The sequence below is a fragment of the Hylobates moloch genome, unplaced genomic scaffold (genome assembly GCF_009828535.3).
Source record: "Hylobates moloch isolate HMO894 unplaced genomic scaffold, HMol_V3 SCAFFOLD_10, whole genome shotgun sequence".
NCBI lineage: Eukaryota > Metazoa > Chordata > Mammalia > Primates > Hylobatidae > Hylobates > Hylobates moloch.
Genome location: NW_026652285.1, coordinates 19,655,956 through 19,679,769, shown reverse-complemented (window position 1 = coordinate 19,679,769; position 23,814 = coordinate 19,655,956). Strand labels below are relative to the sequence as shown.

General features: G+C 45.6%; 1 protein-coding gene across 5 annotated transcripts in view; it reads right to left on the bottom strand.

Moving 5' to 3' along the window:
• Nucleotides 1-23,053, bottom strand: part of FAM117A (family with sequence similarity 117 member A) — a 54,773-nt gene extending 31,720 nt beyond the window's left edge. The window contains exons 1-2 of one of the 5 annotated variants that reach the window (XM_058445144.1): nt 22,980-22,993; nt 22,729-22,886 (exon numbers count right to left, since the gene is read on the bottom strand). Coding sequence is in view for 3 of the 5 variants with exons in the window: in XM_058445141.1 (XP_058301124.1) it covers nt 21,070-21,265 (196 nt within the window). In the remaining 2 variants the exon portion in view is untranslated. Of the gene's footprint in view, nt 1-21,069; nt 21,343-22,728; nt 22,887-22,979 lie in introns of those variants that run through there. The other 4 variants (XM_058445142.1, XM_058445141.1, XM_032163294.2 and 1 more) reach the window with 4 other exon arrangements.
• Nucleotides 23,054-23,814: the final 761 nt, after the last annotated feature.

Genomic DNA, 23,814 nt, shown 5'->3' with positions numbered 1-23,814 from the left:
TGAAGAGGAGTTCTGTAGGATTTCAACATTCTTAAAACAAAACACTAGCAGTTACTGATTGGAACATACTTTCCTTTGGGATCTACATGGCCTTTGCAAGAATAGCATAAATAGCACATAGCTAGCCCCCATCTCTAAAAAAAAATCCTTACTCCATGGTTATTTGGGAGTGATGGGTTTCTGGAGGGCTGTTTTAAACTCAAAGGACAGGCATAAACCCTTTGTATCTTCACTTCTCACAGGAATCTGATTCCCATCAAGTGGGAAAGAAATCATGAAGCCCAGTCAGCTCTTAGGTAGTGTTTTAAGTAAGGTGAAGGAAAAACAAAGATTAGGGAAGTTCAAAGACAAAAAGTCCTACAAGAGGACAACCATGATTGAAACTGTACTCTGATTTCTGTTCTGGATATGTGCACCCCCACAAGCTCATGAATTCTCTTATGGAAGAGGGGGCTGAGCTTCCAAGGTGATGCAGGGCCTATGACACACCCCCATGTAGACAGGTGAACTGATTTCTCCAAGATCATAGAGCAAACTGAGACCTTTTGTTACCCAAACAGAAGATTTCTGAAAGTACATTTCCTACCCTGTGTTTTGTTATCAGACTCAACTATGTCATGACCTCCTGGCACCCTTGGTTCAGGAACTACTCCATGGGTTGGAAGGGTCTATTCCTTTCCCTTGCTAGAAACCAGGATGATCACACCTGGGTCTCAGGAACACTAGTATACCCATTGGGCATGTTGGGTGGGCCAAGGTAGGAAGAGAACAATTTAAAAATGAGGAATTGGCCAGGAGTGGTGGCTCCTACCAGTAAGTCCAGCACTTTGGGAGGCCAAGGCAGGAGAATCACTTGAGTCCAGGAGTTTGAGACTGGCCTGGGCAACATAGCGAGACTCCACCTCTACAAAAAAGAAAAAATAGGCTGGACGCGGTGGCTCACACCTGTAAGCCCAGCACTTTGGGAGGCTGAGGCGGGCGGATCACGAGGTCAGCAGATCGAGACCATCCTGGCTAACACAGTGAAACCCCGTCTCTACTAAAAATACAAAAAAATTAGCTGGGCATGGTGTCAGGTGCCTGTAGTCCCAGCTACTTGGGAGGCGAGGCAGGAGAATGGCATGAACCGGGGAGGTGAAGCTTGCAGTGAGCTGAGATTGCGCCACTGCACTCCAGCCTGGGCAACAGAGTGAGACTCTGTCTCAAAAAAATAAAAAAATAAAAAATAAAAACAAAAAAGAAAAAATTTTTTATTAGCTGGCATGGTGGCACATGCCTGTAGTCCCAGCTACTTGGGAGGCTGAGGTTGGGAGGATTGCTTGAGCCCGAGAGGTTGAGGCTGCAGTGAGCTATGATTGTGCCACTGCACTCCAGCCTGGGTGACAGTGAGACCCTGTCTTAAAAAAAAAAAAAGGTTGGGGTGGGGGGTCCCTTTTCCAGTGAGGAAGGTAGAAAGCAAGTGAAAGAAGGAAAAGGAAATCAGAACAGGATTAGAGATAACTTTCAGATAATCAAAATAATTTCTGCTTTATGAACAAACCATGACTTATTTTTGGCTCCATTCAGCTTGCCTTCTCCCTGACTTAAACTGCCAGACACCAGCATACAGTCATCATTCAGTATCCATCGGGGATTGGTTTCAGGACCTCCTGCAGATACCAAAAGCTATGGATGCTCAAGTCCCTCATATAAAATAGCGTAGTATTTGCATATGACCTATGCACATCCTCCGGAACACTTTATTATTTGTTTATTTATTTTTCTTTTGATTCAGGGTTTTGCTCTGTTGCCCAGGCTGGAGTGCAGTGGCATGATCATAGCTCACTGCAACCTCAAACTCCTGGGCTCAAGTGATTCTCCCTCCTTGGCCTTGCAAAGTACTGGGATTACAGGCATGACCCACCTCAGACTCCCGGGTAGCTGGGACAACACCTGTCATCCCAGCACTCTGGGAGACTGGGGCAGGAGGATCACTTGAGCCCAGGAGTTTGAGACCAGCGTGGGCAACATAAAGAGACCATTTTTAAACATTTAAAAATGTTTAAAATTTGGTGGCATGTGCCTGTAGGCCTAGCTACTTTGGAGGCTGAGGTGGGAAGATTGCTTGAGCCAAGGAAGTCAAAGCTGCAGTGAGCTGTGATCGCATCACTGCACTCCAGCCTGGGAGACAGAGCGAGACTCTGTCTCAAAAAACAAACAAACAAACAAACAGATAAGAAAAAATAAGTCTGTGCAATTTTTTCCAAGTATTTCTGATACTCAGTTGGTAGAACCCACAGATGCAGAACCCACAGATACAGAGGGCTGATGGTATATGTTTTAGCAACTGATACTCAAGTTAAAAACCTACAAACGTTGACAGAATTTGATGGCCCCATTTTGTTGCCTTCCCCCCGGTGATTTCAAAAGCCAAAAGACAATTTTTTGGTTATTCTTCTTTTGAACTGCTCATGTCAACACTCACATCTATTAGTGTTAATTCAGAACTGGCTTTATGCAACTCCCAGAGTAATATCTCTATCAGGAAGAGTTGTCAATAGATGCCAACACCACTGGGCCAAAGGTCATAGGGAACAGAAGATTTATATAATCCCAAAATATTACCCCAGAAACCACTTACAAAGAGAATAATGTACTTTTATAGCCTAGGGGCTACCATGCCACCTCAAGTGATCCTGACTAGCAGTGGACATTCTGGCATTATGTATCCCCTAAAGTGACATTTTATGAAGTACATAGCTTTATCCATGAGATGTTCTTTATCCATGAGATGTTCTTGTCAGAAATGTTTAACCTGAATCTAATCAGGCCCCAGATCTGACTTCCCATTTACAGGAAATACAGGGGATAGAGGAGCAAGTTAGATACCACCATGAGGAAACAGAAAAATCCAGTGTGGGACAACCAGAGACAATTGATGCCCACTTTTCAAAATGTTAGTCACAAAAAACAAATAGAGCAAAACAAAGAAACAGGAGTGGGAAGTAGTTCCAGATTGAGAGACTTTTAAAACAGACATAACCAAAAGGGGACTTTGGCTGGGTTCTGATCAAAAACAAAAGAGCCATCAAAGGGGAAATTTGAAAATGGACTAAATGACATCTCTAGTCCATTTTTGCCTTTGGCAAAGCCACAATTACTTTTGCACCAACCTAATAGATGATGTCATTTCATTAGGTATAATGATGGTATTATGATTATGGAGAAGGATGTTTTTATTCTCAGGAGATGCCACTGTTATGAAGTGACAAATGTCATGATATTTGCAACTTACTGTCAAATTGTGCACCCAAAAAAGTGCATATGGATGTACATATGTGCATATGTGGGTATGTCTAGACACACATATACATAAACAGAAGGAGAAAAGAGAGATGAGACCATTGTGGCAAAAGTTATCAATGAGTCTAGGTGAAAGATAAATAGGTAGACATTGTGCTTCTAACTTTTCTGTAGCTTTGAAACTTTCCAAAATAAAGTTGTAAGAAAAAAAAAAATACTGGCTTCATTTAGGAAGACAAATTCAATTCACTCCTCAGCAAGGACCTAAACCCTTTAGTATTTCAACATTGGCAGGTTATAGCCAAATTCAACTGGGTCACTAGACCTCTAATTTGGGGGACTGAAGGTAGGCAAGAAATAAAAGCATGGATAAGGCTGAGGCAAGGAACTAAAAGTCACAAGATGTAAGTTAATGCAAAGTAGAATCAAGATACTAAGTGAAAGAGACACTAAACTAAATTAAGAAGTGTCATGTCATCCCAGGAGCAAGACCAAGACTATACGCAGAATTAAGAGCTTCCTATTAAGTCCAGAAACATGGCTGGAGTGGGATATAACCTCAGATATACACAGCCAAGTGGCCCCTCGGCATCCATTTGTCATGATTGCTCTTCAAAAAGAATGCAGAAACCAGTGAGATCCCAGAGACAGAGGTAAAAATGGCTAAACAGAGGGTAGCTTGATCCCAGGGGGGAAGGAAAGTGAATTAGAATTTATCGGTAGTCTTCCTTGCGGGTGCAAACATGAAGGATAGTAAAAAGTCTTTAGTTAGAATAGAGGGAGTCTAGCTAGATAGATAAAAGGTTGAATGAGGGTGGCTAGAATCTGCCTCTGAACAGCCCCAGGAAGAGATCATTACATGTCCCCAGCTGTCTCAGTATTTACCCTTGAAGACAGGAGACTGTACCCAGATGAATTTGGGCCTCCTCTAGTTCTAGAATTCCCCAACTATTAAAGGGTAAATAAGAGATGGCTACTGATCAATCAGCTAAATTGAAAGCTCAGAACCTATGCTATTACCTGGGGCAAGATAAGTAGAAAAAAAAAAAAAGCACAAAGTCAAAGGGAGATTTGCTTTACCTAGGCTGATCAAACAGCTGTGTTATGGGCTCCCAGATGATCTCTTCCACCTCCTCCACCAAGCAGGAGAATATAAATAGCACTCAGTTTACCTGTGGCTAGCCACAAGCAGAAATCTGGTCACGACTGGGCAAGCTGGGAGTAACCATCAAGTAGACATGAACACTCAGAGGGCAGGTTTGCTCTCTCGCTACGGCTCACTAGGTTGGACTCTGTCAGGACCCTCTGCTCCTAACCCTGACTGATTCATTTTGCTTTGGGCTATGGGGAGGAAGTTGGGGGTCACTTATAAGGAATAATTATTCAAGTTCCTCAGGGCTAGGAAGGTCACAGTAATAGAATTTGTTCTGCCTTCAGGATCAAAGATCCTAGTAGAGTTATTCTTCTCAACCCCCCCGCATCCTTGAAAATCTGTGTGAACCATCTCCACCCACTTGCAGAAAGTCTTCTCTGATCATCTCCAGCTCCTTAGTCAAGCTCTATCTACTTCATGCCCCCAGCTTCAAAAAGAGGAGATACCTAAGAGATGACAACATCCCATCTAGTAGTTCCCTGCCTGGGCCCTGATATTTTGGAACAAACCTCAAATCAGTGGCAAATTCCCATGCTGAGTTCTAGCTGTGAAAGAACCCCAGAGTGCACTGGGCAACATTCCAGGGCAGACCCTGCTTTGAAGCCCTGGTCTTGCTGGTTGTTCAGATTTCCTAAGGGAAGCTCAAAGGTTATGTAGTGCCTCCAGGGTAAACCTAGTCTGAAAAGCAAGATTAGATGGCCCTTCCAGAAAAAGTGTTGAAGATATCATATTGGAAAGATTCCTCCTACCCTCAATATATGCTGATGGCTTCGTATCAGAAGGATGCTTATGAGGTTGCCTCTCCTGTGCTTCCAGAGGCAGAGGAGTGGGTGGCAACACCACTGGAAGGTTAAGTTATACCCTTTTCCCCTGTATATGATGGGCTCTGGATCTGTTCTGAAATCAGGGTTGCTTAACAGTAATGTCACCTTCTTTTATAACTCAAGTAAAAAGGCTTATCCTCAGGAAGCAAAAAAAAATTGATCCAGGGAAACACTGGTACATTAATTACCAAGAAGTCCTAACCAAACCTCCAAGAACTAGAAGGTCCAGGCTCAGTTATCATGGTCCTCTCTGAGCAGACAGCATTGCCATTTGCACAGCAGCTCCAACACACATCTCTAAGCTTCAGACAACCCAACAGGAATTTGAGGGCAGCCTCTTCTCATCCTCCTGCATCTTGCCCTGATTCTGGTTGTCAACTACCGGGCACTTACGTTAGAGGAGGAAAGAGCCTGAGAAATCAGAGAACGGTGGGGACAGTGTGTATAACTTCATCGCTGCCTAAGGACAAACAGATTCTAAGTATATAAGCTGGGGTAACAATATAGTAAGTGCTCATGGATCTATTTCATACAACTAGCTGGGCCCCTGAAAAAAAAATCTTTTGATGACAACTTAACCATGGTCAGGATTAATTAAGTCTAAGGTACCTACAGGTAGGCATTTCAGATAAAGGATGCACTCTAAAACTAAAAATTTTCAGGAAAATGTTTTCTCTATGTTAAGAATTCGAGTGAGACACATTCATTCACTTACCCCCAACTCTGGCAGCTGGGGGAAAATATCAGTAAGCAAAAATGACAAGAATAATTCAAGGGCCTTCAAGGAGTACAAACAGATACAAAACATGTGGTTTGGTGTGAGAGGAAAGGGGCCGGCACACAAGCGGCAGTGTCTGAACCTCTAGCTCTGTCTGCTTAGCAATGATTACCAGATCCACCCCTCCTTGGGCCCTGTGGTTAATGAAAGGTTTTCACTGACTGAAAACGAGCCATCTCTTTGTGCATGAAGTTGTAACTCCTGACCTACTTGATACAATGTGCTGCACTGAACCAGGCAACCTGCTCACTCACAAGGCGGTGGGTACAACCAATCGACTGGTACATAGCAGAGGAAAGCTGTCTGGCCTAGGCCTATACCTGGCATCACTTTGTAAACCAAACCCACTCCTTTTTCCCTCAGATCTCGACTATATATATATGAGGTAATAGTCCCCCATGGCTCTGGCGCAGCAGGGCCTTCCATTTTCATGTATTTTAAGAAATGAAGGCCGGGCACGGTGGCTCACGCCTGTAATCCCAGCACTTTGGGAGGCCAAGGTGGGCGGATCACAAGGTCAGGAGATCAAGACCATCCTGGCCAACATGGTGAAACCCCATCTCTACTAAAATACACAAAAAATTAGCCGGGCATGGTGGCACGCGCCTGTAGTCCCAGCTACTAGAGAGGCTGAGGCAGGGGAATCGCCTGAACCTGGAGGCGGAAGTTGCAGTGAGCCGAGATCGCGCCACTGCACTCCAGCCTGGTGACAGAGCAAGACTCTGTCGCAAAAAAAAAAAAAAAAAAGAAATGGAGAGAGTTGAGGGCAGAACACAGTGAGAGTGTTTCTTAGCCTAAGGAAGCAGTTTCTCTAGAAGGTTCCTGGCCATCCTGAATATGCTCAGTGTGCTTCAGCATATAGCTGCAACCCTGCTGACTCCACTGCTGGGTAAATGTGAGGCATGGACTGGGCTGGGACACACAGCAGTGGGCACCCAATCAGCTCTCAGAATCTGACGCCAGCCTGGTCCAGCTAGAGTAGTAAGGACCAGCTATGGTCTTCTAAGAGGTGGCCTACTATAACGGTCAATACCTGGGCCCACATCCTGCCTCCACCCCAATGTGCTATGTGAACTCAGACTGATCACTTAACTCCTCTGGGTGTCGGTTGTTCCATCTGTTAAATGGGGCGAGTAAGATATGTTATCAGGATGTAGAAGAAAATTTCCATTCCAGAGAACTCCTAGTGCAGTCAAATTAGTCTCCCATAAATCCATGTGTTAAGTATCTTATTTGGAAATAACTTCAAATTTATAGATGCAAGAATAAGAACAGTACATAGAACACCCATATAATCTTTACACAGATTCGCCTATTAACAGCTGCCCCATTTGCTTTACCGTTTGCTTTCTTCACATGCACTTTTTCTTACACATGCTCAAACACACCCACATGTCCACATGCAAGACACACTCACATGCAGACACACACACACACACGTTCCTTCGTTGGGTTTCCTTGTGTGGTGTTCTATTTGAAAAGAACAGGGAACTACTGGAGGAGGGGAGGATCAAGATGAAGATGAAGAGGAAGCGAAGGAAGCATGCTATTTGGTGATGGTTCCACAGCTCTGTTCCTTTTTCTTTGTCTACAATGCCAACAGCAAGCACTCAGGTGTTCCTGCTTTAGAGATGAGCTATTACTGGCGGGTGTGGTGGCTCACGCCTGTAATCCCAGCACTTTGGGAGGCCGAGGCAGGCAGATCACCTGAGGTCAGGAGTTCGAGACCAGCCTGGCCAACATGGTGAAACCCCATCTCTACTAAAAATACAAAAATTAGCCCGGCGTGGTGGCATGCGCCTGTAATTTTAGCTACTCGGGAGGCTGAGGCAGGAGAATCGCTTGAACCCAGGAGGCAGAGGTTGCAGTGAGCCAAGATTGTGCCTCTGCACTCCAGTCTGGGCAACAAGAGCGAAACTCTATCTCAAAAAAAGATGAGCTATTACACGAACAGGTACTAGAAAAAGTGCTTGGTATATAAGATTATTAGTTACTACTTTTTTTAAAAACAACAAACCCCACAAAAAACAACAAAGCATTTATATGAACCATGGAAACAGCTTTATCATACAGAAGCATTTTTGTAATATTTGTTGTAATGGGATTTTACCTTGTGAAGTTGGGAAATAACTAGGAAAGAAAGGTTTCAGCTGGGTGCGATGGCACATGCCTATAATCCCAGCACTTTGGGAGGCCAAGGCAGGCGGATCACCTGAGGTCAGGAGTTTAAAACCAGCCTGCCCAACATGACGAAACCCTGTCTCTACTAAAAACACAAAAATTAGCCTGGTGTGGTGGTGTCTGCCTGTAATCCCAGCTACTTGGGAGGCTGAGGCAGAAGAATCGCTTGAACCCAGGAGGCAGAGGTTGCAGTGAGCTGAGACCACACCATTGCACTCAGCCTGGGTAACAAGAGCAATGTCTGTCTCCAAAAAAAAAAAAAAAAAAAAAAAAGCCGGGCATGCTGGCTCACGCCTGTAATCCCAACACTCTGGGAGGCCCAGGCAGGTGGATCACGAGGTCAAGAGATCGAGACCATCCTGGCCAACATGGTGAAACCCCATTTCTACTAAGAAATACAAAAATTAGCTGGGCATGGTGGCATGCGCCTGTGGTCCCAGCTACTCGGGAGGTTGAGGCAGGAGAATCACTTGAACCAGGGAGGCGGAGGTTGCAGTGAGATAAGATCGCACCACTGTACTCCAGCCTGGCAACAGAGCGAGACTCGGCCTCAAAAATAAATAAACAAGAAAGGTTTCACATAGCATATGGTTATTAGAATATTAACGACTTCTGGGCCAGGCGCAGTGGCTCACGTCTGTAATCCCAGCACTTGGAGAGGTTGAGGTGGGCAGATCACAAGGTCAGGAGTTTGAGACCAGCCTGGCCAATAATGGTGAAACTCTGTCTCTACTAAAAATACAAAAGAATTAGCCAGGCATGGTGGCGGGTGTCTATAATCCCAGCTACTCAGGAGGCTGAGGCAGGAGAATTGCTTGAACCCGGGAGATGGAGGTTGCAGTGAGCCGAGATTGCACCACTACTGCACTCCAGTCTGGGCGACAGAGTGAGACTCCATCTCAAAAAAAAAAAAAAAAGACTTCTAGGCCAGATGCAACGGCTCACGTCTGCAATCCGAGCACTTTGGGAGGCTGAGGCAGGAGGATCACTTGAGCCCAGGAGTTTGAGACCAGCCTGAGCAACATAGTGAGATCCCATCTCTATTAAAAAAAAAAAATTCTATACAGAGTATGCTTTGGAGGTAAGAGTGGCTTGTAATCTACTTGGGAAGGTTAGATAACCTCTAAGAAGTCAATTCTCCGTGATACGTAGTCCCTAGATGGAGCTTTCTCCCAGAGTTCAAGGCCTTGCTATTTCCCTTACTGGGCACATGCCTGTCTCAGAAGAGCACTATCATACATTACAATGACTCCACTTTCAGTTAACCTAAAGCTAGGAGAGGGAGACAAGCTCAGACAGACCCTGCGCCCCCCAGGCTTCTTTCCCACTAGAAGTAGGGGGATGGTTACACCAGGGGTCCCCTACAGAGAGGACTAAGCTATTACCATGGCACAATGCCACTTGCATCTACCCCTGCCCCTGCCATAGGAACGCATCACCCACATGTATTCCCAGGTGCTTTTCTGGGTTTCACATCATCACACATAAGAAACCTTTTCCTGTAAGATCCATCTTCGCATGTCTCCCTAACACGGCCTTGCCCCAAGCTCAGTAACCATGACCACCCTACAGAGGCAGAAAAACCTGGTCTGCCTCCTATGTCCTATCTGTCCCTGGTTAGCTACTCATTCTACATGGAAATGGCATATCTCAAACCAGCTGGAAACACTCAAAAGCCGCCACCATATCGCACATATAATAATGTATTAATAGTAACCATCATCTTCCAACTACCCACACCAAGTGAGTATTTATGGTGTAGATAGTCACCTTGGGGTGCTAAAGAAAGAAATGGACTTCTTTGCAGCCCAGTTTCCAATTCTTTTTTTTTTTTTTGAGACAGAGTCTCACTATGTCACCCAGGCTGGAGGGCAGTGGCACAGTCTTGGCTCACTGCAACCTTCGCCTCTGGACTCAAGCGATTCCCCTACCTTAGCCTTCCGAGTAGCTGGGACTAGAGGCAGGTGTCATCACGCCCTGCTAATTTTTGTACTTTTAGTAGAGATGGGGTTTCACCATGTTGGCCAGGCTAGTCTCAAACTCCTGACCTCAAGTGATCTGCCCGCCTCGGCCTCCCAAAGTGCTGGGATTACAGGTGTGAGCCATCACACCCGGCCCCAATTCTCTTTTACTTAGCTTAACAAATGAACCTTTGCTCCTGGAATACAGGTATATAAACAGAGGAGAAACAAATACTGGAGGTGTGCTGGGCAGGTGGCAGTGGATGCCAGCCTGAGACAAAATTCACAACGGACTTTTTCTGCATATGTGGGAAATGCCCTTTGCCTAATTAAGCAAAAGGGGCTTATTAGTCATTTGGTCTTGGACAAGTACTTCCTTTCTGGGCCTCAGTTTCCTTATCTGCCAAAACAATCAAATGCCACCTGCACCTGCAGGACTGTTGAGAAGATGCATGAAAAACATTTGAGAGTTCCCATCAGAGGCAGCACAGAGCTAAACAAATAGAACATATTGTCAAAACTAATGAAGGCCGGGCACAGTGGCTCATGCCTGTAATCCCAGCACTTTGGGAGGCTGAGGTGGTTGGATCACCTGAGGTCAGGAGTTCGAGACCAGCCTAGCCAACATGGTGAAACCCTGTTTCTATTACAAATATAAAAATTAGCTACTCGGGAGGCTGAGGCAGGAGAATCACTTGAACCTGGGAGGTGGCGGTTGCAGTCAGCAGAGACTACGCCCCTGCACTCCAGCCTGGGTAACAGAGTGAGACTCTGTCTCAAAAACAAACAAACAAACAAAAAACCTAATGCTATCTATATTCTCCATTTCCCTGAAAAATACAGGTGAATTTTTGGACCCCTTAGAGTTGAGATTCAGAGACTCTTTCTTTCTATAGAAGCAACTGTTTTTGTCTTCCTCTGTGAACACAGAACTACTCCAGATTCCAGTAAGAAAGAGTCCAGGTGCTGCTCTCAGCATTAAGATGTGCACACCCCCCATGGATGTGGTTCACATAGCCCTTCTCTCCCCAGTTTCTAAATCCAGACTATGTCATATTGTGAAAGCCCTCTGGCTGCATCCCCTCTATCATGCCAAATGCTATCCACTCCCACCCCCAACCCCACCCCTGGTTTACGTCATATCTGATGGACAGGAGTTAAGAAGACAATCCCCAAACAGGGGCTGTGTGGCAAGTTTTCCACCAGCCTGCAGCTGTGGGGCAGGGAGTGCACATGTTATCAGGAGTGGTTTTCCCAAAGCCACGTGGGCGACCAGACATGCACAGAGCACAGCAAACCCTTTTTTTTTTTTTTTTCTTTTTTTTTGAGATAGAGTCTCGCTCTGTCACCCAGGCTGGAGTGCAGTGGCGCCATCTCGGTGCACTGCAAGCTCCGTCTCCTGGGTTCATGCCATTCTCCTGCCTCAGCCTCCTGAGTAGCTGGGACTACAGGAGCCTGCCACCACGCCCGGCTAATTTTTTGTATTTTTAGTAGAGATGGGGTTTCACTGTGTTAGCCAGGACAGTCTCCATCTCCTGACCTTGTGATCCGCGCGCCTCGGCCTCCCAAAGTGCTGGGATTACAGGCGTGAGCCACCATGCCCGGCCAAGCCCAGCAAACTCTTAAAGGGAAAGGAGTGTGGGGTAGAGAGGAGAAGGAAGGGAGGGAAGAGGGGGTAAGATAAGCTGACTATGCTCCCAATCACATTTTCACTCTGTTCAAACTTACACCCAGCTGGGCAGGTTAAAAAAGCCATTTTCAGCCAGGCACAGTGGCTCACACCTGTAATCCCAGCCCTTTGGGAGGCCAAGGCGGGTGGATCACCTGAGGTCGGGAGTTCGAGACCAGCCTGACCAACATGGAGAAACCCCGTCTCTACTAAAAATACAAAAATAGCTGGGCATGGTGGTGCATGCCTGTAATCCCAGCTACTCGGGAGGCTGAGGCAGGAGAATCGCTTGAACCTGGGAGGTGAAGGTTGTGGTGAGCCAAGATCGCACCATTGCACTCCAGCCTGGGCAACAAAAGTGAAACTCCGTCTCAAAAAAAAAAAAAAAAAAAAAAAAAAAAAAGGCAGGGAACAGAGACTCTGTGGACAACAGTGTAAGTGTCCAGGGCCTGCGAAGTGGTAACAAGCATCTCTTTCTTGCACTTCCCTATCTGGTGGTTGGTGGGAGGAGAAATAGCAGTGCCTGCTATCACAGGATGGTGGCTGGCTTGGGAGAGGGGCGCTTTCAGCCTGATCACACATCTGAAGCCATCCTAGGGCCAACAGATAATTCTCCTCCTTGGCCTAGAAAAGCCACTGATCCAGATTTTGTTTTCCTCCATCTTCTTGCTACACAGAACACTACTAGGAAGTTGGCAAAAATCTACCTGGAGTGAAAAGACAGTTAGCATTCATCTTGGTCTCCTTGGCCTCTCACCATATCCACTTCAAAGCCTAAAGCCAGGCAGTCTGGCTTTTTAACAAAATCATAACAAAATCTTACACACTGGCTGTTTCCATGGATCGACCTGGTAACTGCCCAAGCTCACCCTCTAGCTGTAAGTGTGTTGGGAAAAGAACCTACAGGCCTAGCAATGACATCTATGGAAATGCCACGTCTTTGCCACCAACTGGGCTTCAAGCCCAATGACCAGGATGAATAGGAGACCAGTGATTTAAAGAAAGAGAGAATACTAACACTTCGGGGGGTTTTGCCTTGTAAGTAGCTGAAGAGAGGTATTATAGAGGGGGAACAGTATGTGGGGACCAGAAGTGGGAAAGACCATTCTGAGTGAGCCTGGGGGAGGTGTGGCTTACTCTCCCCACTCTGCTGCCTTCCCAGCAACTCAATCCAAAAAGTATTTATTGAGCATGACACTCCCCATCTGCCCTGGCCCTCCCTCTGCAAAAACACTCAAATCTGTTCAAGCTGCAGGGTGAGTTCCATTGCACTTGAACTTGAAACGTGAGGTGCCTACTCTTAAAAAGGCAGGCACACAATTTCCAGTATACGGCAGAAGGGACTCAAGAGGTTTGAGAAAAATAAGGAATATAGCTGACTAGACAAGGCGAAACAATGTCACTTTTGAAAGGGAAAGGAAAGGAGAGAGTAAAAATTTAAACTTAGGGAGAATAATATATTGACACTTTTTTTTAAAGCCTATTCAAAACATCCCAGTAGTTTTCTCTGATTAACCTCACCAAACACTGAGTATTTCTTCATTCTTTGCCTCCTCCAGCTTGAATTTATATTTTATTCACTTATGGATGTGTTAGCAATCTGCTTTTAGAGTTGCACATTAATCCTTCCTTTGACCTTTGAGGAGGTAATACCTTGGTGCTCTCCTGCATGTCTTCATTTAGGATCAGATAATAAAAGACTCAAGTGGCAGAGCTGGGGGTGAACTAGGATGCCCCCTAACAAACATGGCTTCCCTGGAAAAGTCATCCTTCATTTACAAGATAGAGAGTTCAGAGTCAGAAAGGAGGCACCCCGTGGATGGCTTGAGCCCAGGAGGCTATGGTGAGCTATGATGGTATTACTGGATTCCAACCTGGGTGACGGAGCAAGACCCTGTCTCTCAAAAAAAAAAGAGACAAAGGCCAGGCGTGGTGGTTCACACCTGTAATCCCAGCACTTTGGGAGGCCAAGGCAGGGGGATCACTTGAGGTCAGGAGTTCGAGACCAGCCTGGCCAACATGGTAAAACCCCATCTCTACCAAAAATACAGCAATTATCTGGGCATGGTGGCACACGTCTGTAGTCCCAGCTATTTGGGAGGCTGAGGCAGGAGAATTGCTTGAACCCAGAGAGGTGGAGGTTTCAGTGAGCTGAGATCGCGCCACTGCACTCCAGCTTGAGCTGCAGAATGAGACTCTGCCTCAAAAAAAAAAAAAAAAAAAGAGAGAGAGAGAGAGGAGGCACCCCAAACCTACAGCTTACAGCTTTGTTCTGTCAAATACCATCCATCCTCTAAGAAGCCACATTCAGGCAGTCTCTGAGAGAAAACTCCTCAACCCTTGATCACAGGCCAGCTGCTTCAGAGCAATCAAAACCCTCTGAGTCCTCCCAGGCCTCCCCCAGCCTCCACCCCTTTTATTGGGGAGCTGGGAGCTCAAACTGCTAATGTGTAGGCAGAGCTGAGCTAAAGGCACTCCATCTGTCCCCCACCCCCCCAGCAACTCTCGGGGGCTCCTGAGCAAATCCACAAACCTGTATGTCTGAGCAGGGCAGGGTAAATGTCTCTACATGGCCTGGACTTCAGTTCCAGGTCCCCCAGGGCCTGGACTTGAAGTTTTTCTATTATGACATACTTCGATAGCATTCTTTTAAGTTCATTAAAGCCACCCTTGATTAGCTGCAGTGCTCCCACACAGTAAGGGTCGATCGAGGCATATGTGGGCCTGAGGGGAAGCATTTAAATGACTGCAAGGCTCGGCATTCAGCTTTGTAGTGACCCTGAGGGGAAAGCACAGTGCCAGGCAGAGTTTTCCAAACCAGGAGGTTTGGTGGGGACCACAAACTGAGCCGGAACACTAGCAGCCAGCTGTTATGAGAACCTCCCACCATCCAGCTGTTGCCAACAACAACGGCCCCTTCATGAGCTCCACACGACTGGAGAAAACTGGGGCACAGATAACTTAGAAATTTCAAATATCATCCACAACTCTTCCCTTTCTGAGATCAGGATTTGTTTTTGACCTAATAATGTGAGTAGATTTGGCTAATGTTTGGTTAATTCATATCCTGCAAATCAAATAATGGAGCCCTCTGTGAAGATTGAACCTAGACGAAGGGGGGAAACTGACCAGATTTCCCACCCATTCTTTCTTTGCTTCTACTCTTCCCTGTTTCCACTTCTGTGACAAAGAAGGGTAACATGCATCTCAAAGGATGGCAGAGCTTACTAACCCAAGAAGAGACTGTCCACTCTCACTAACTCTCTGGTGAGCATCTACCTTTGCTCTGAACTGGGAGTGACACCCAAAGTTTTCCTTTCCACTGCTTTAAAAGGGCTCCAGGGCCAGGTGTGGTGGCTCACGCCTGTAATCCCAGCACTTTGGGAGGCCAAGGTGGGCGGATCACCTGAGGTCAGATGTTGGAGACCAGCCTGGCCAACATGGTGAAACCCCTGTCTCTAATAAAAATACAAAAAAATTAGCTGGGCATGGTGGTGCACGCCTGTAATCCCAGCTACTTGGGAAGCTGAGGCAGGAGAAGCGCTTGAATCTGAAGGTGGAGGTTGCAGTGAGCCGAGATCGTACCATTGCACTCCAGCCTGGGTAACAGAGTGAGAGTCCGTCTCCAAAAAATAAATAAATAGGCCGGGTGCAGTGGCTCACATCTGTAATCCCAGTACTTTGGGAGGCTGAGGCGGGTGGATCACAAGGTCAGGAGTTTGAGACCGGCCTGGCCAATATGGTGAAACCTCGTCTCTACTAAAAATATAAAAATTAGCCGGGTATGGTAGTGGGCACCTGTAGTCCCAGCTACTTGGGAGGCTGAGGCAGGAGAACTGCTTGAACCTGGGAGGCAGAGGTTGCAGTGAGCCAAGATTGTGCCATTGCACTCCATCCTGGGTGACAGAGCGAGACTGTCTCAAAAAAAAATAATAATAATAAAATAAATAAATAGATAAATAAATAAAATAAAAGGGCTCCAAACTGTCTGTGGAGTAAGGGTAAGCCCAGGCAGGTCTAGTCAGAACACTTGAGCTAGAGTCAAACGTGATAGTGTTAGTAAGAACTCCATAACCAGACCTGCCCCTCAGAACATGCCAAACCCGAAAGTCTGAATCCTTTAGCAGGAAGGCTCTATGTGAGTCATCTAAGAATCTGGAGGAAGATGCTCTAACAGTTCTTCTAAGATCAAGGAATAGTGTGGCCCTGATGCCCATCACACCATTCAAAATAAACTGAATTCAGCAGAAAATATAGGCATAGTGTTCTCTTGGCTATTAAAGCCCACCAACCACTGTGGTAACACCCAAATTAGCACCATCACTATGAAAGTTTTGCATTACTGCTTCCAACTTTCTAAAGATCTATCTATGTCTAGAATGTGAGAGAACAATGTCCTCTTGCCATCACAGCCCACTGTTGTTCTCACCCCTCTGACACTGACCTCAAATGGTTTAAGATCTCTTAGCTTTATGTTATATAAGTAAGACCGTCTCGTACTATATAATCCTTTGCTATCCAAAATACTGAAGAACACATGGACTCACACTCCTTTGGGCACCAAAGAGATAAAGCAGTTAAGCAGCTAGCCCCCAAATTCAAGGATGTCATCACTGGTGATAACATTTAAGAGTCAGATGCTTCAGCAGTGCATTTTGCTGACCACATATGTGCCTGGTGCTGGCAAAGCTGTCAAAAGCAACAGTTAGCAGTGTTGGGCTAGGAAGTGTCTGGTGTTTTAATGCTTCCCAAACAGAAGCTGCCTCAATCACAGGTTTTAGAAGGGCAGTTGTAGCTCTTAAAGGGTTTTAACTGTACCCCCAGGCCTCATTATAGCAAGATGATGCCTTGGCATAGAAAGGTTGGAACTCTCTTCTAATCTCCAGGCTGTTTCTGGCACCAGTAGCCACATGGACCAGTTTGCTGAGGGCTTTCTCTTAGGGTCTCTAATATGCAGCCTCCTTTTTATGGTTCCAGACCTATCTAAACACCTATCCCCCAAGAAATAAGTTTTCAAAGCATTGCAAAGAAAGGAATTTAACGATTTAATAATATAAGCACTGCGGCCTTGTATTCACAAAACAGCCATCCTGGGGAACCTAATCGACATTTGATATAAATTACCCTTCTTATGTCCCCGTGGGGAAGCCAATATTTTAGGGCAACCATGACTACTGCCAGCTCTCCATAATCTGTTCAGAAAAATAAAAGGTAATGAGAAAAATTCAAAACAGAAGATAAGTCTAAAGTAATTTCTATCTGATTTTGAAATGTGTTCACCGCAGTTGTGGGTTGTCAGGTTGGGGGAAATGGGTTAAGAGAGGAGAGGGGGCAAATTTGACTAACAGTTAAGCTTTTATGTAAATTCAAATTAGCTTATGTCTACTGAACACATCACCTGACAATGGTGGGGGTGGAGAGGCTGGATTCACACATGACGATATTCTGCAAAGATTGAGAACTGACTGGAAGCAGGTGACCCTCTTTTCTTTTGCCTTAAAATATTAGTGGGACTACAGGCTTGTTTGTTTTCTTTACCCCCTTAGAATTTTCTGAGGTTTATATTTGAAACCTCATTTGAAACTGATCTTTATATAGGAAAAACAGGTACACTGTTTGAGACAAGAGTTGGCAAACTTTTCTGTAAAGTGACATATAGTAAATATTTTAGGCTTTGTGGGCCCTACAGTCTTTATCACAACTCTTCACTGCACCACCAACAGCAAAAAAAAGCAGCCCTAGACAATATTTAAATGAAGCAGTGTGGCTGGTTCCAATAAAACTTTATTTACAAAAATAGGCCCAGGGCCGATATGGCCTGTAGACCACAACTGCCAATCCTGGTTAAAGAAGATTCTGGTGGTCAGAGGAGGTTCCAAGGCAGCATTTAGCTTCCCTGGCACCCAGCTGGTCCCAGTGGGGCTGGTCCACTGGAGAAATAATTTGCAAAGCTAGATTAAATATTATCTTCATTCTAGGGACATATAGACAGACATGCTAAACAAGATAGGTAAGACTGGAACCCAGAACAATTCACCTCCTAGTCCTATTTTGTCCTTCATCATGGTCCTGGAAGAGCATAAAAGTTAGCAGCCTCTAACTGACATAAGACACAAAAGAGAATTTAATTTAAGGGAGAATTGCAGTAAGAAATTTATCTTAGGTTTCTATTACCCAATAATGGCTCTTAGCTTTTTTAGAGTTGTCTTTCATTTTTCTCTCCACTCTCTTCAGCCTTCCTCACTCCTAGCCCAGGTTCATAAAAATGAGGCCATTCCTCATTTTACGAAGACATACCTTATGGATGAATGGTTGCAGAAGGCAAATCCTGCTCTTTACACCAGAACCCTTTTCACAAGGTCTAATATATCTTGTCAAGAACACAGCAGGATGTGTGGTGGGGAGATAACTGCACAGCCCTGAGCGTTACATCACTTTGAGATGGGCAAGAGAAACAGTGACGACACTTAATTGTTCCTGAAGCCCAGTCACAGCTCACATGCCTTTTTAAACAGCTGGGTTTCAGAGCTCTGTTTAGAAAGCTCATTTTAAAAGATGAAGGAATAAAAATGCAAGAGGAGGCCCTGAAATTCTGAAACCTGCAGTACTGGTTTCAGATCAATCTGGGTTTGCTCTTTGAAGCCTGAAAAGGCAATGGGCTCTGGCCAACAGTGCGCTCACCTTGGCGAGCAGAGAGAATAATAATATAAGCAGCAGCAAACACTTTTATAGCACTTCTCATGTGCCAGGCACGTTTTAAGCACTTTCTATTAACTCATTTAATTCTTATGATATAGATATCATTATCCACAGATGAGGAAACTAAGACACAGAAAGAACTTCCTCAAAGCCACACAACTAGTTAATGGCAGAACCCGGATTTGAAACCCAGGCATTCCACCTCCCAGTGCCAATCTCTTAAAGGTTTATGACTATAAGGGGTTTCCTTTTATCCCATATACTCTACTGTCCTAGAGAAAACCACCTCTGGTGCTTTCCAAGGCCAAGGAATGGAAATAATGTGAACACGTATGTGGGCTGAAGTTAACATGTAAAAGCCCTGATGTGCCTCCAAAACAGAGGCCAGGTACATTCCCCTAATGCCTGGCCACAAAGAAGGCCACATGCTCTGGCTACTCTCTTCTCCTATTTTTTCCCCTCTCCTGCCATACTGAAAATCTACAGATAATCCCCCCCACTACCAACTAGGCGAATGCCTTATTAACGCTTCTAGGATATTAATAGGTGGATAAATTATTGATCAGCCCAATCTATAAGCAAGAGTCCACCCAACTTGCCTTAAATCACCTGACAAGTTATGCAGAGCTCTAGCTTCCTATATTTCTACCAGTATCCCAGGGCCTCTGGCTCTATAAAAGGAGCAGGCCATGTAAGGAACCCAGACATCCAAACCTACATTCTTCCCCCTTCCACAGCATCCACCAGCAATTGTCCTTTTAATATTAGTTCTATAATAGACACAAAATAACTGATCTTAAAATATGACTGCTAATCAGTTTCCAGCTACTATACAGGGAGGCTTTCTGTTGTTTTCCACTAAAAGTGACTAAGGTTCTGGTTCTTGTTCTACCAACTTCCCGGGGTTTCAAGGAAGCCCAAACAAAACCAACAGGTTTGTAGTCTTGTGGTTTGCTTTATAACTCATGATAGGCATGAGTTAGTCTGGGCATTGCCTTACTCTGCACCACCGGATTCTAAACATATTTACTACTTGGTCACCATCTTGCTACCAGATTTGACCAAGTTTCTGCATCCCAAGATGTGATGCTAACATACATAGTGAAAAGTCCAGAAAGACTTCAGGGCTTTCTACCTCAGAGATCCTCTTAAAACCATTCCTACCTAGCAAGGAGTAGCCCTGTAGTAGCTACTACTTCTGTAATAGCCTGCAGAAGCAAGATGTGCAGTAACTAGGCTTAGTAACCATCAGAAGCTCAAGAGACTCTGGTTTAGAGAATGTCATTAACTGTTAAGATGGCAGGAATCATGACTTTTGTACATTTGGTAGAGGCTCTGGCTTTGGAAGTGTGCACTGATCTTTTCACATCTGGTGTGAATCAAATGCAAGCCTCACTTTCAACTTATTGCCAACCTCCTCATGCAAGTAGGTTCCTTTTCCCCTTTCTAAGTACTTGAATTTGTGGGATCCGTCACAGATTTGAGTATCAAAGCAAGGTTAAGTTCGCTTCTCCCTAGTTTCCCCACAGCCACCACATCAAGCTGTTATTAAGAACTCATTTCAGCGCTGTTCAGAAAGTGGGGTACTTGCCACCGTGCACTTGACTGTAGCCCTTACCCCACTGCCACGTTGGCTGCAATGCCCAGGACAAAACAGCCTTGGTGGGTAGACGGGTGGAGGGTGTAGAAAGAAAGGCAGGGGGCAAAACTGCCCACGTCTCCCCCCGCTACACACACACACGCACATACACACACACACACACACACACACACACACACACGCGCGCGCGCTCTTACACAAACGATGGTTGGAATGAGACAGCCATATTAAACAGGTCAAGAATCTGGGAACATACAACTTCTGGGACACAGGGATTAGGAGGTAGGGAGCGTGGCATTTGCACCACGGTAAAAGCCGTTAAACTAACTTAGTCCAACGGGCTGAGATGAAATCAGCTCCAGGAGGTGGCATAAAGGGAAGCGCACGTGAAGTGGTGGAAAATGGAACTCCAGCGCAGTAGAGAGGGATGCTGGGGCCAAACTCAAGCTGGAGAAGTAACACATGGCTGCACGGGGCTCTACTCCATGCCCCTCCCCCTCCCCGTGCAGGCGTCCAGCGCCCACCGACTCCTGCTCCCAGCGCCAGCCATCCGCACGGGGCGCCCCCATCACGCGCCACTCCTCCTCACGCCTCGCTCCCACCCCCTGCATCTTCCACTCACCCCACACGACACCTCTGCCCACTTTTCGGTTACGCCCCCAAAGCCAGCCTCCATCTGCCAGGTCCCTCCCCTCACCTCCGGGACCCGACTCCCCGCACACTCCGTCCCAGCGAGGCTCCCCACGTTTCACAGCTCCTCGCTCTTGCTCCCTCTGCCCTCATAGACTCTGAACGCCCCCTTTCTCTTCCCTCGCCCCCATCCACTTTCCCCTCACACTTCTCCCCGTCCCCCTCCCGCGGTCACGCGCCCCCCCCTCCCCCAATGGCTCCTCCCACGGCACCCGCTCCAGGCCCGGCTCACCTGCACGGCCACCCCAGTCCCGGCGCTGGTGCGGCTGCTGCAGCTGGAAGGGGATCGTGGCCCTGAGCGGCTGCAGCCCAGCCCGGGGGGAGCCGGCGGCGGCTGGGGGAGAGCAGCCCCGCCGGAGCCCCCCGGCCCCTCCGCGTCCCGGCCCCCAGGCACCTCCGCCTCTGCCGCCCGCTGCGGCTCCCGCCATGGCTCGCCCGACTGCCTGCCTCAGCCCCACTGCGAGCCCCACACAGCCCCCCAACCCCCGCTGCCGCTGCTTATCTGCTCTACAGGGCGGGGACCGGCCTCCTCATCCTAGAGCTGTCATTGGACTGCGGAAACCCAGACCTTCCACCACAGCCAATCCACAGCTTAACCTTCCCTTTCCCGAGGATGATTGGTCGATGTGCCTAGCGATCCAAGCCAAGACCCCACCCTCACACCGCCCCCTTCGGTTTTCCAACATCCCAGGAGCTGCTGATTGGCCTGTACAGAAGAGGGCTGGTTCTCCAGCGCCACCAATGAGAAGACGCAGAATACGGGAGCGTCACACCCAGTCCCAGGTAGTATGCAAATATAATGTCACGTGACGTCAGGCAGCGCTGGGGAGTGGGGGCGGCGCTGGGTGTAGGTTGGAATCAAACACTAGTGAAATAATTTTGGGGGACGGGAGTAGGCAGCAGTGTCAAACTTTGAACAGTTGAGTCCCTGAATCACAGAGAAAGCGATATACCTTCAAAAAGTATTACATTTAATTTAACCTAAAAAACATTAGTTTTAAATCCTTATAGGATCTCAGTGCTACTTACAAGCTCCAAACTAAGATCCTACAAATTAATGCAAGGTTTGCATATCATTTGCATGTGATTTGCATTATATTTGTGCATTTAATGGCGACCTTGCCTCATGTGACACTCACATCTGTCTTTCTCCACGTTTCCAAGTCCCTACTTGGTGTTGATCCAACCTTAAAAAAACAATTGCTAGCCTGTAAATTAAATTGGGACTTTGAAAAGAAGCAGGGAATTTCCCTTCAGAGTCGTCCACTCCAAGTCTAGCTCAGCAGAGTGAAAGGAACAAAGCGACTGAAAAACTTGCCCAAGTTTGCACCGCGACTCCGTTAACAAATCCTTGTCTTCCCAGATCAATGCTGGCTGACTTACAAGTCAAAATGAGACTGGAAGGTCCCCAAAGAGAATGCATGCTGTTGTGAAAAGCACATGATGTAATGTATATAAAGGGATTTGGGAAAGAAAATAACATTTAAGATACTATTAAAAAGTATTATGCTTCAAAAGAAAAAAAATATTACTCTTGGTATTTGTTAACCATTTTGTTCTACATATGGAAAAAGCAAAAGTCAATCAACCCTGGATTGTCTGTGATTAGGGACCATTCAAATAATTGAATAATTCCCTCCAGATTTATATTTAGCTGTGAATTCTATTTTTGATCTTGCTACAGATTTTTCTTTCTATTTCTGTTTTTGCCCAGTTTAATGTTAAAAAGAAGATATTCCCTGAAGCCATACTAACTAATCAGAGAAAAAGAGGTAATCTGGGAGCCTGCTGTGAGGCAAGGAGAGGTCATTCTGGGATTAAATATTGAAAGTAGATAATACCCAAAGTGGAAATTCAAGAGTGGGTTGAATATTAAAATTAGCCTACATACACTTAATGAATTGAGGCAATGGAACATACTGAAGAAAGGTTTTCTTTGCAAAGAGTGTACTCTTGCAGTTTTGAAGGATTTACTTCAAGATCTGACATTTGAATTTTTTTTTAATTGATTGAAGAAATGCTGTACTACTTTTCCATGAAGAGGACAACCTAATCAAAGACAGAGAAGAATAAACAAAACTTGATGAACTGATTAAAAACTCAGTCTTTATAAGCTTAATTAACTCAGTTGAAAAAAGATACCTTGCATTTATATTATTCCTCAATTTCAAGTAGTTCAAATTCTTCATATACTTTTAAGAAATCCTCATGACAATCTGGAAAAGGAAAAACATAAATTCTTACCATGGCACAAGTAGTGAAACAGAAGTCCAAAGAAGTGAGTCCTTTTGATTCCTAGCTCAGATCTCTAACACATCATATTGAACCACCCTGCCTCACATCTTCATTAATAAAATCAGTAATGATAGCAACAAATATTCATTGAATTCCTTTCTCCACGATAGGTACATGTTAAGTACCATGCATACCTTATCTTATTTAATGCTGAAGACCGCACTTGTGAAATGGGTATTATTTCCTCTTCATTGAGACTTCAGGGAGAAATACAGTAACATGCCCAAGATTACCCAGGTAGCCTGACTCCAGAGCTGAGCTCCTGATCTCTATGAGTGTAAAATTTTCTTAAGAACACAGGATTACTGTTTACATCTTACATAAAGGGTCTCCAAAGATGCAAATCTGATTAAGGTGTTAAAATTAACATCTGTCTAGTGTTTTATAGCTTTCACATACATTATCTCATTTAATTATCACAATAGGTATGTAAGGCAGAAAATGCAGATATTATTGTCCTCATTCTTCAGGAGGTTAAGTCCTACAGAGGCTAGGTGACTTGCCCAAGATCATCTTAGTAAATGGCAGACCTAGGACTTACATCCTTGGTCTTTTGACTCCAGATTCAATGCTTTCCCAACCAACACTCAATTTCTAGACCATTGGTCCTGCCTGAGAGGCAAAAGGTAGACTAGTTGGTCTTTTGAAAGCTTTTCTTGTTTGACAACTTATACTATGTTAG